Genomic DNA, 13,099 nt, shown 5'->3' on the forward strand with positions numbered 1-13,099 from the left:
GAGACTGGACATTGGCGAGTAGTATGCTCGGGAGCGGTGTGTGATGTGCCCGTCTACGGAGCCGGACCAAAAGACCGCTCCGTCTGACCCTTCTGCGGCGCCGTTGTTTTAGCTCGCCGGCTGGGATCCGATCCATTGTCCTGGGTGGTGGGCCAAACAGGGGATGAAAGTCGTATTCCTGGTCGTAATGTTGGTGAGTTGACATTGCTCTTATATCCAATAGTTCCTCCCGACAATATGTAGTAACACCTAAGATTTCCTGGGGTAACAATGTAAGAAATAACACATAAAAAAGCAAAATACTGCATAGTTTCCTAGGAATGCGAAGCAAGGCGGCCATCTTTGTCGGCGCTGGGACTGCGCTGCGCTGTGCATTTTCCTCAACACGAGGGACTGCGCTGAACATTGTCCTTAAATGGCAGGGACAGGCCTAGGAGCCACTCTAAGGGGGAGCATAACACTGTACTAGACTATAAATAGTCTTTGTTAGCCATGTCTGGAATGAAGCCTAAAAATAAAGATGTTATAGATGGATATGATCTCCAGCCAAGTCCCCCCCCCCCCGCCCCGGCCCACGGCCTACCCCTGTCCCTCTGTGTTGATTGATAAATACGTACCCAGGTTGGAGGAGGCTCTTCCCTCTGCAGCCCTGTCCTTCAGGCCCTCAGCGATTGCCAATTGCTGTTCATGGTACTGCTTGGCTCTCTCCAGGTCCTGCATGCAGCGTGCAGCATGACCCAGCCCAGCGTACGCCCTCATCTCTATAGGCTGCTCCTCCAGCTCCTGGGCCAGCTCCAGCACATGGGTGTGGTAGGACATGGCCTTGTCAAAGTTACGGTGGTAGTGGTAGGCACTGCCCAGGTTGCTGTAGGCACGGGCCTCCTCCCTCTTGTTGGTCAGGGCCTTGGCGATGCCCAGGTGCTGCTCGTGGCATTGTACAGCGTTTTCAAAGTCGCCCATTGCAATGTAGACAGCGCCCATGTTGCCCAGCTCTCGTGCCTCTGACAGCTGGTCTTTGGATTGCTTTGCCAGTAGGACACACTGCTTGTGGCTGGCCAGGGCATTAGGGTAGTCCCCGATGGCTGTATACACATGACCCAGGCTGCTCAGGGCCATAGAAGCTGCCTGGAGACACAGAGAGAACACACAGACAGACAAACATCAGGCAAGCAATTAAGGTCACATAGTAAAAACACTTATAAACTAAAGCTTTGTGAAAATTACCTACATTTTGTCCAAATTTTACTGAGTTGATTGCTTTTGCATCTCAAACACAACACACTCCTTCAACATCCCATTCCCCAAAGTATATTTAAAAAAAACATTTGTGTAAAAATCTAAACTCCCAAATCTCTTTGGAGGCATATTGCAAACAACAAACAAAAATGCTTTGCTTCCTTTTTGTGATCAGAGGGGGGTAAACCCTAATGCAGATTAGCACAGTGGCAGGCTTGTTTTAAAGCCAACAGTTTCCCTTCATGGAGTGCGCCACCACCAATGGAACAAAGAGCTAGTTAATCAAGAGGAAATGAGAGGCTTAACTTCACTCCTCAGCTGTTGGAGGGAGACAGACCTACAAACTGACTGACTGACTGATTCTCCTCATCTATTCAACACTGGCAACACTTCTCTATCAGGAGGGCTGATGCTGGGTATATATTGTAGCATATTCTTATCTATCGCCTCAACAGGATCTTTCTCCTCTCACCCCCATCCACCTGCATAGATATGAAGTGTAACACAACGTGTAGGGTGTGCAGTAAAGTGGAGGGGTCTGAAACAGTGCAGGCCTGACCCTCTAAGTAACACACTCATTGTAGGTTTATTAGCTGTTATATAGAGGGTAAACTGCTGGGAATTGGGGGCGGCTGTATCTGTGTGGACAGATGTTGCATTAATTGCAGAGGAGAGGGTCAGCTAATAACGCATCTCCTTCCTCCCTCTCTCACCCCTTCTCTCCCTCTCTGTGTCCTACAGAACGGGAGGGGCCTGGAGGGGGTTGGACAGGGGCCAGGGAAGAGGATAATCACCCTGACAATTAAGGCCACAACTCTGCTTGATTTCCCTGCCTGGGTAGGAGCCTCTGTGACACTGATACTTGGGGTTACACTAAGTGCATTTAGAAGTAACCAAGCAAAGGATGACTGGAAAGTCAAACAACTCCAGTAATGTATTATTATTAACTTCATCCTGTGCTGTTTGCTAAGCCTTCAATCTCTGTTGCTCGTCATCAAAAGGCATGTGCCTCAACAGTGCTGAGGTCACTATTGAATGTTAATGTCAACACATCTGAAAAAGCAATCACTCATGTATAAATGCAATGGCACGTGTTAACCCACTTTAGTTCATTACAGGAAAACACTGCGCTTTAAAAATGTCGAGGTAATTCCTGCTCCCACACAGAGAGAAAGAGAGAGAGAGTTTCGCAGCACCTTTGCTCTGAGAATGCATAATGAACATATTGCTTTTATTGAGTTCCATTAAATTAATAAAAAACAATGCATAACCCAAGAAAAAATCTATATTGTAAAACACTTTCTCACACTTATACAAACACACACAAGCTGACAAACACATACACATTTTCTACCTTTCATACTTTATGTTTCTCAAACACACATGCACGCAAACACACACAGCAGTGCTACCTTTCTTTCATTTCACAGGGCTGCTGATGCCTGGAACATATTACCTGCCGACATAAGGACTTCCAGCAGTTTGCTGGAGTTTAAATCCTCGACAAGATATTATATGGGGCCTAGGAGGCAATTACCTCCCGTCACAACTGTTGCTGTTTCATGTTCCCAGATAGCCTATCTAGGTCTGCTCAATTACATGTGCCGTTTGAAGCTCCGCTCAGCTCCATCTCTCCAACTCCAACTTCCACTCTGTGAACAGAGAAACCGAGAGGATTCCTCTGCTTTCTCTGTCTCTTGGGAAAATGAGTGAGACGAGGAGGGAGGGAGAGAGAGAGAGAGAGAGAGAGAGAGAGAGAGAGCAATCTTTCTCCACAGTTGAGATGAGTTGTGCTTGTGATCAGTGTCCCTTTAAAGTGAGACTGCAACACTGCATTTTCTCCCCAGATAGAGAGTTGATGGGGAGTCAGTGGAGGAGCGAGTCTCGCCTGCCACTGTAGATGTGTTCTGCTAGGTTTGGGGACAGACAGACAGACGCTGGGACCAATTTTACAGCCAGTGGTGACTACAGCCCTCCCTCAGCACTGCTCATGTAGACTGATGGAAATCACAAGTACCCAGCAGTCCAAGAAGGGAACATTTCCTCGAAACATTTGATTTCTGCAACGGCGACTGTTCTAATTTGATTTAATTTATTTTCTTTACTTATCTATCCTCCCCCCCCCACACCCTTCCCCCACCTCTCTCATTCCATCTGTGCAGTCAGATCTGATTGTGTTTACAGAGTCCGGCCCTTCTCCGGATGTGTGCTGATTTGATTAATCCAAACGTCGGCCTTCATAAACTGTTGATAAACCGCTGGTTCTTATCAACACATTGATCCCCTAATGAAAGGTAAACTGGTGCAGCCCCCTGAGGGAGGGTGGAGGGTTGTGGGGGTGAGCTCATCTTCATCAGAACAGCTTGGCTGAAGAGCACTAATCCATTTTTACAACGCAGGCAGGGACAGTGTTTAACATTCCTGGCTGATACTCCAATGACAGTCATTTGTTGTGGATATGTTTATATTGTACAACACATTAGACAAATGGCTATTTTCATACCACATGCTGGAAGTAATGCATAGTCGTTAACATAGTGACCCTCAGGGCTGAATGTAGATTTCATTTCTTACCGGTACGGGACACTTAAGTTTGCACTCACATTTTTTTTTATACTACAACAATTACAGGGCAGCCTACTCTGACACTGACAAACAGATCAATAAAAACCATGTTGTCTGATCCCTATAATTGGGCTACAAAAAGGGGAGACACAAATACAAGAGGAGGAGGAAATGACTGTCCAAAAACAAACAAAAGTGGCACTGACCCAATGATAAAGACAGTGAATATATTATGCACACTCACCGGGGATATGGCCGATGTTCTCCGCTGGTGCCAATAAGAGGCTACTGTTCGCTCAACTAAGTTAACAATTTTGGGGGCCTCCCGAGTGGCGCAGCGGTCTAAGACACTGCATCACAGTGCTTGAGCCGTTACTACAGACCCGGGTTCGATCTCAGGCTGTGTCACAACCAGCCATGACTGGGAGTCCCATAGGGCGGCGCACAATTGGCCCAGCGTCGTCTGGGTTAGGGGAGGGTTTGGCCGGAGAGGCTGTACTTGGCTCATTGCGCACTAGCGACTCCATTTGGCGGGCCGGGTGCCTGCAGGCTGACTTCCGACACATTGGGTCATGTTTCGGAGGACGCATGACTCCACCTTTGCCTCTCCCAAGCCTGTTGGGGAGTTGCAGCGATGAGACAAGATCGCAATTGGATATCACAGGTAAAAAACAAAAGGCTACTTTTCGTTCAATTAAGTTAAGAATTTTGATATATAAAAGACAGATTTGAGTCATTTCATTGTCTTCTCTTTACAGCAATAGCCATTTGCTTTCCAAACAGTTTTCCGCGACTGTAATTTGAAGTATTGCGATATGACTGGTTGGGTCTCTCTGCATTTCACTGACAGTCGCAACTCAGCAATCATCTACTTGGTATTTGCAGTGCACACTGCCCAAATTGCGGGCCCTTCCTACTACGCGATTTAAAACAACCCACAGCTTTTCTTTCAAGAAGCTACTGATCCTCTGTGGCCAATTCATGCTTTCTGGTGTAGTAGCCTATTTTGAATGGTTTTATTTATTTGTGTATAGACAGGAGTAAGCTAATTAGGCTATATAATTTTGGCAATTTAATTAATGACATTTACTTTAGGGAAAGCTTAGCTTCCCCTAGCCTTATGGACACGCTGCCTATGCATTTTAATGTGTTATAAACACAACCAGTCATGATGTTTTCATCTTATTGTCAAACAATCACTTAACAAAGGTGCTCCTGTTAGCTACCTGCGCACATTAGTTCACTCACAAAATAACTTCAGCATTCAAACCCCAACAGTGCACTTTGCACCAGCAATTTAATGAATGGAAAGAGATATCATGAAGCCATTCAAATGATGTCATTACAACTGCAGTTACAAAACACCTACAATCCACTGTTGTCCACGTGCGCCTCGGTCACGGCCACTCATCTCCGCCTTGACAAAATGTAAGTGTTCTCCTCAAACCACAACGCAATTTGGAGCGCACACCACCCAGTTTCCAGTCAATTCGCAAATTTGTCATGCTGCAGACATGCAGTAATGTTAGATAATAGTGTAGTCACCTATAGTTTTTTGGGCATGATGTATTAATTGATATAGGCTCAGGTTTTAACGGTACGACGTACCCCCACTATTTATTTCGGGCCGGGACGCCATACTGGACCGTACCGCCTTACTTTCACCCCTGTTGACCCTCCCATGTCATGCTGCAGTAACACTTCTGCTCCTGATCCCTGGTCTGTGTCAATTCTGTGACACTGGGCCCCTGATGCGTGTGTGTATGTTTCATTTCCTTGCCAGTAACAATCCACGCTAGATCACTGCTCTGCTCTGCTGTGTGAGGGAGTTCGCCTCGCCTCAGATCCTTTCTGCTTGACTTAGAACACTGCTAACTACAACCCAACCACCACTACCATCATAATCACCATTGCCTAGCAGCAGTGCTGATAGGATGGAGGTGGTTTCCATGGAAACCTGAGTGGTTTTGATTCCAGCCCACCAGGCACTAGGGGAGAGTCTGCCACTTCCAGCCATCTGAAGCATGCCACCTCCTGAGCACACACAAATAGGCAGACTAAGGCATTGGCCACTGCACAAACCGTCACCCGCTGCTCAGACTAAACTGTTTTCAGAGATCTCTACACCTCTACTGTACCTCTAGAAGCCCCCTGGCTGCCTGTTGCTATGATGATTACACTGCTAAGCTGGCTGTTTCTACTGACAGCCATTTTTACTGACACGATCTCATTCATATCAGTAGTAGTAAATCCCTGATGATGATGACCAACAACAACAATACTAACAACATATTTGATCTGTACACTTCTGGGTCCATTATAAAGCTCTTCCTGTAAAACAGACACACCCAGCAACATTGAAAAAACATGAAGGCACAGCCATAAACTTACTGGTCACTGGTATTTTTGCAATAACCATCAAACCATACTTCCGGCCTGCAGACCATGATATGTATTTAATGTGATCCTGGTTAGGAATGGAGAGGAAGTACATGGTTATGCCCTAGTCAATGGCTCCATGAGTTATGAGTAGTGCAATGTATGCTGCATTTAAACAGTGGTAATGTCCCAAATGGCACACCATTCCCTATGTAGTGCACTACTTTTGATCAAAGCCCTATGGGCTGTGGTTAAACAAAGTGCACTAAATGGGGAATAGGGTGCCATTTGGGATGGTGAGGAAATGATTATTCCGTGTTTCAGAGAGAGCACAGCAGAGAGGTGTACTAGGAGGGGTAGAGGGATGGAGGGAGGTGTGAGGTGTTAAATAGGCAGTGGTTTGCCCCCTGTCCCAGGTAGGTGGCCTGAGGGCGGTCTGGGCTGGTTAGAGGATGGCTCTACTCCAGCAGAGTGCTGTTCATGGGATTATATGAGAGAGAGAGGAGACGGGAACCACTGCTGATTCCATTACAGAGGAGATGGTAGCAACACCTCTGTCACTCTGCCAACACACTCATACTAGACACACACACACACACACACACACACACACACACACACACACTGAACAAAAATATAAACGCAACATGCAACAATTTCAATGATTTCACTGAGTTACAGTTCATTTAAGGAGATCAGTCAATTGAAAGAAATCTATGGATTTCACATGACTGGGAAGGGGCGAAGCCATGGGTGGGCCTGGGAAGGCATAGGCCCACTCACTGGGGAGCCAGGCCCAGACAATCAGAATGAGTTTTTTCACTCAAAAGGGCTTTATTACAGACACAAATACTCAGTTTCATCAGCTGTCTGGGTGGCTGGTCTCAGACGATGTGCAGGTTCTGGGCTACACGTGATCTGCAGTTGTGAGGCCGGTTAAACCTACTACCAAATTCTCTAAAACAATGTTGGAGGCGGCATATAGTAGAGAAATGAACATTCAATTCTATGGCAACAGCTCTGGTGGACATTCCTGCAGTAAGCATGCCAATTGCACTAACAAGGATGTAAACATTTGTGCACACAATTTGAGAGAAATAAGCTTTTGCGTATATGGAACATTTCTGGGATTTTTTATTTAAGCTCATGAAACATGGGATCAACACTTTACATGTTGCGTTTATAGTTTTGTTCAGTATACATACACTGAGTGTACAAAAATGTAGGAACACCTGCTCTTTCCATGATATAGACTGACCAGGTGAATCCAGGTGAAAGCTATGATCCCTTATTTTTATTTTGTTATATTTAATTATTATTTTTCACTCCAGATACAAATATACATACGAATAACAACTTACAGATGCACACAAACAATGACTACATCTCCTCTGCCCAGACCTGCATGCTCACAACCCCATCCCTAGTGCCTGCATTATTGTTTGCCACTTGGCCTTAAATTGAACCAATACGTTTTTCTTGGTCGCCAATGCTATTTCAATATTTCAATAATAAATCATTAGAATTTTTCATTGAGTTAATGATGGCGGATTGATTGATTTCCAAGTTTTTAGTATATGTTTTTTGAAGATGAGAAGAGAATTGTCCAGCCCATTGGGTATCTCACTACATCCCCATGTTTGGAAATATTTAGATGGATTAAAAGTAAGTTTACTTTTGACAGACAACTTTCTAGCTCCACCCATAACTTCTGGACTTTATAGCACTCCCAGAAAGCATGGATTATTGAGTCATTATTATTTTTACACTTAAGACATGACTCTGCCGTAGTACTGTAGAATTTGTGTATTTTGTCTCTTCTATAATAAATTCTATACACTAGTTTATACTGGATAAAGCGTATATTTTCGTTAACTGTAATTGTATTAGTTAGTCTCCAACTTTCCCTCCATCTTGTGCCAACATCAGTTCTTTTTAAGTCATGGTTTCCATTGTTTTTTTCTAAGAGATTGTCAGTTGGATAGGCTCTCTGCAAGGTTTTTTATATCTTCCCTATCATATGAACATCCTTTTCTGACTCAAATAAGATTCCCTGAAGGTTATTGATGTCACTTGTTAAATCCATGTCAATCAGTGTAGATCAGTGGTCACCAACCTTTTCTGAGTCAAGATCACTTTTTGAGTCAAGATCACTTTTTGAGTCAAGATCACTTTTTGAGTCAAGATCACTTTTTGAGTCAAGATCACTTTGAGTCAAAAAGCAAGGCCGCTCACATAAAAAACAAAAATCATGACTTAAAAAGCGTAAGCCAACATTAACCTATTAAAAACAGTTATGTAACAATGAGGTTTGAATTGCCCTGTGAATGTTGTTCTTCTCAGACCATTGTGAAATTATATTTTAACATTTTAGGTATATGATCACACTTCTAATAGATAACTTGTATTCGTTTTGAGGCACAGCTGAGTGAGCAAAATAATTTCACTGGAATGATGGCTAGGATCCGATGGTCAGTCTGAGGGGAGGGAGAAAGCAGTGGTGAGGCTGCCTCTCACCCGACTCACCGTCCCTCCGCTCTCCCTCCCTCCAGTGAGAAAAGGGGACACTGTCTTCCAGCTGATGGCAAAACTTAAAATCGCACTTCATTATTTCTGCCTCATGCACTAATTCATGTTGTTAATCCGATGTCCAGATAAAGTGAAATATTATGTGATATAAAAAAAGAGACAAGCCACTAGTAATAACAATGCAAGCTTATCGAAACACTTTGCTATACTCATTCATTGCAGCTGCAGTGCTGGTTGTAGCGTTAGTGGAAGTAGGGGGATCACACATTTAATGGCTTAGAAAAGCTTTGAACAACGTGTTGACAGTGTTGAATAACAATTTAAACATGAACTTACTAATTACAAACAGCAGCTCTTTGCTGTATTCGTTGAGTCTCTAGTCATGGGTTTAGAAGTTTTGAAATGTCACAGTATCAACTTTGCTGTGCGTTCTCGAGGCTTCTTTTTACAGTATATGGCTCGAGGAAACTGCACAAAACTGTACAGACACGGGAAACTGTAGGTGCACTTGATTTGTTCTCTGGGCCTGCCAGGTAGGTGGAGTTCTACTACCTTCAGACACATGAAAAGGTTCAAAATGGGAACACGTTGCCTTCCCAGCGCTATGGCTGCTGAATTAAGTGCACCTACCGCCAACAGCACAAAACAAATAAAAAAATAGGAACACAACTCTTTATCGTTGGGTTTTTACAGAAATGTTTGGTGATCAACTAGGAATGCCTTGGAGATTGACCAGTCTACCGGTTGGTGATCACTGGTGTAGATGAATGGAAGGAGACAGGTTAAAGAAGTAGTTTTAAGCCTTTAGACAATTGAGACATGGATTGTGTCCATGTCTCAATGGACAAAGAGGGTGAATGGGCAAGACAAAACATTTAAGTGCCTTTGAACGCGGTATGGAAGTATGTGCCAGGTGCACTGATTTGAGTGTGTCAAGAACTGCAACACTGCTGGATTTTTCATGATCAACTTTGCTTTATCTTGGCCAGGTTGCAGTTGTAAATAAGAACTTATTCTCAACTAGCTTACCTGGTTAAACAAAGGTGAAATATATATTTTAAATCAACAGTTTCCCGTGTATATCAAGAATGGTCCACCACCACCCAAAGGACATCCAGCCAATTTGACAAAACTGTGTGAAGCATTGGAGTCAACATGGGCCAGCATTAATTTTGTAGTTTTCCCCTTTATTTAACACTATCAACATTTCCCTCTACTGTGGGAATTGCCAATATTAGCCACTTTCAATGCAACAGAACAAAACAAAATGCACTATTCAAGACTTAATATGCAAAACTAACTATGCAAGACATTTTGTTGTAGGCAGAACGCATCGGAGTAGGATTCTACTGCATTGACAGGCACGACATAGCCCATACTCTCAGAGCTGCAGTATTCCTATATGCAAATTGCCCATTGCCATATATGGATCTGTGCCATTCACTTTGAACTGGACTGCGTTTACAGCATGAGTGGTTGCGAGTAGATCCGCTTGTTTTGAGATCAAAGCGAGAGCTGCATGTAGCCATGTGTGCACATGTGTTCATATTCATTGCTAGTAAGTGAACTATTTTCCCTAAGTTATAGCCATCTTTGAAAAGCGAGTCAGGTAAAGAGCATTTTTTCTGTCTTAAAGGGGCAGTGTTGTGTTTTGAGACAGGCTTGTATAAGCTAAGTTGCCAATAGGCAGAAGGAAGCATAATTTGTCTGATTCTCTGTAATAATGGTTTGGGAATAATAATAATGACCTTTATTAAGTGGTTTCTTGCATCAAACAACACATTTGCAGTCACCTCCTTGTCTGAAGGACAAGTGGATAAACAGGCTAATGTCAAGCCCTATGTAAGGGGTGCGTACTGGCGGCAGAAAAGTCAGGCGCAGGAGAGCAAAAACTGGGTTACAACGGAGCAGTTTAATACATAAAACCACCGGCATCCAGAACAAACAATCAATGAGTACAAAACCCGTCGCACACCAGAATAAACGTGAACATGCACTTACAATAAACAATTCCGGACAAGGACATGGGGGGAACAGAGGGTTAAATACACAACATGTAATGAGGGAATTGAAACCAGGTGTGTGGGAAGACAAGACAAAACAAATGGAAAATGAAAAGTGGATCGATGATGGCTAGAAGAATGCTGAACGCCACCCGAACAAGGAGAGGGAATGTAGGCCTACATTGAACACCACACATTGGCTGCTACTGTAGGCTGAATGATAGAACAGCTATTTTCATATTAAAATGTTATTGGATGCATTTTATCCATCGTTTTTGATAGTAGGCCACTCTGATAGGCCTACATTATGATCAAAAAGCCACAGTAGCCTACTTGGTCACTGTTATAATTGTAACTTAAAGCGGGTACAGCATCAGTGTTCACAATAAACGCGAGCCAGAAGTTACACAGAATTTTCACAACGTTCAAGTTTTAGAGGGAACATTGGCCTGCATCCCTGTGGAACGCTTTCGACACCTTGTTGAGTCCATGCCCAGACGAATTAAGGCTGTTCCGTGGGCAACAGGGCGTGGTGCAACTCAATATTAGGAAGGTGTCCTTGATGTTTAGCACACTCTGTATTTAGCGAAGTTATTTAATGCATTACAAATTAAATGTAACCAGGCATGATGTCTGCATATTACAACTTTCCCCATTAGAAACTGGTTCATATTTGAAAAAGATGAATCATGCGAGTAAAAAGATCTCCAGCTCTAGTCAACACACTCCTACAGTATGTAGCTAATTAAGCGGCTGTGCAGAAGAAAGGTGAAGAGGAGCATGCTTCAGTGTTTTTCTTAACGAGCTCGGATCCAGTCAGAAGAAACATAAACAGAACAGGCTGAGAATAGAAGCCAGGAAGGCAGAGCCCCGAGCCTACTACATAAAGGAGAGGAGAGTGAGTTGGAAGTGGGGATAGATAAAAGGCTAGCAGCGATTCTGTTTGAACGATGACATCCTGGGGGTGAGGATGTCTATAGATCTGAATTCACCTGTAGAGATGCATTTTGACAATAAAGGCAACATCTCAACTGTAATAAGGAGAGAGAACCACTAGTGATGGGGGGAAAGGATGCAGTTACATAGCGTGATATTATTTTGGACGATATTATATCGATGCTTTGACTCCAAGTATCGATTTGTAAAGTTTTTGCTAGATAACGTTAGCTAGCTCTAGTCGGCTGTACTGTTCCTGCGACAAAACTCTGGTATTTTTCATCCTATAACTTGTTCTCTATCTTCTTTTAAATAGTGAGCCAACATGTTTTCAGCACTTTTATTTCCATGACTGATCAAAACACATTTTCTCATGCTCTCTCGTCTCTCTGCAGCAGACACATCGCAATAAAATCGAGTCACAATACATATAAAATCGAGTCACAATACAGTATCGAGTCACAATACATATAGAATCGTGAGAATTGCAAAATCGTATCGTTGGAGAAAGATCAAATAGTCAGAGAGGTTTATGAGTATGAACTCCAATCCTCTCCCTCTCCCTCTCTCTGTAAACTACCTTTCCTTCTCTCCTCATCATTTATCCAGAGCTGTACCCATCTCTCCTTTCCCTCGTCTCTGTCTCTCTCTCTCTCTCTGTGTTTGCACACTGGTATGGATCCTCTGGGAGCCACCATTAGATCAGGCAAATGACTGCCTCTCCGCCATATCAAAACCTTCTGCTTTTTTAAGCAGGCAGTAGCTGTGCTCTGCCAAGCGCATACACATATAGATGTGGCTGACTGCTCTCTCTCTCACGGCACAAAGCAGTATGCAGCTGTCTGCGGGGGACACTTCTCACAGTGGGCAATAAGCCAAGCATGAGCCATGTAAGTCACCCTCGGTAGGGCATTTCCTAGACAAAAGAAATATCACTCACCACAGTTGCTACTGCTCTCAGAAGAATAATAGTCATAATAATAACCATTTTCATTTTTGTAATCTTCTCACACGCCATTACCACACTATTATCATCATCATCATCTTCAGAGCTGGGGTCGATCCCATTTTAATTTAATTCAGTGAATCCCAAACAACAACAAAAAATTATTGTAGTGCCATTAATTTTCAATTCCCGAATTAACATGGGATTGATCCCAGCCCTGTTATCTCCCATAGGATCTTATCAGTTATCAGATGCCACTTGTTCCAGCAGCATCACCTGTGTGACCTCCAGGCAGCAGATACATGGAGCCAGTGGGCTGGGAGAGTTCCTTAGCCTCCCAAGGACACACACACAATGGATCGATTGGTGAGAAAGGTCAGTGCCTGGGTGAGGGTACTCTTGACAGCATCACCACTTCCACACTGGCGAGACAGAGAAGCGCACATGCATACACACATGCACACAAACAAACATAAACACACACACACACACACACAGTAACATT

The 13,099-nt window shown here is 43.7% G+C and overlaps 1 protein-coding gene across 2 annotated transcripts in view; it reads right to left on the bottom strand.

Moving 5' to 3' along the window:
• LOC106580375 (tetratricopeptide repeat protein 28) overlaps positions 1-13,099 on the bottom strand; it is a 217,984-nt gene that overhangs the window by 59,755 nt on the left and 145,130 nt on the right. For both annotated transcript variants that reach the window (XM_082966301.1, XM_014161362.3), the window contains exon 5: positions 618-1,125. In XM_082966301.1, the coding sequence (XP_082822427.1) occupies positions 618-1,125 (508 nt within the window). The remainder of the gene's footprint in view (positions 1-617; positions 1,126-13,099) is intronic.

This window comes from Salmo salar, chromosome 20, assembly GCF_965601325.2.
Source record: "Salmo salar chromosome 20, fSalSal1, whole genome shotgun sequence".
Lineage (NCBI taxonomy): Eukaryota > Metazoa > Chordata > Actinopteri > Salmoniformes > Salmonidae > Salmo > Salmo salar.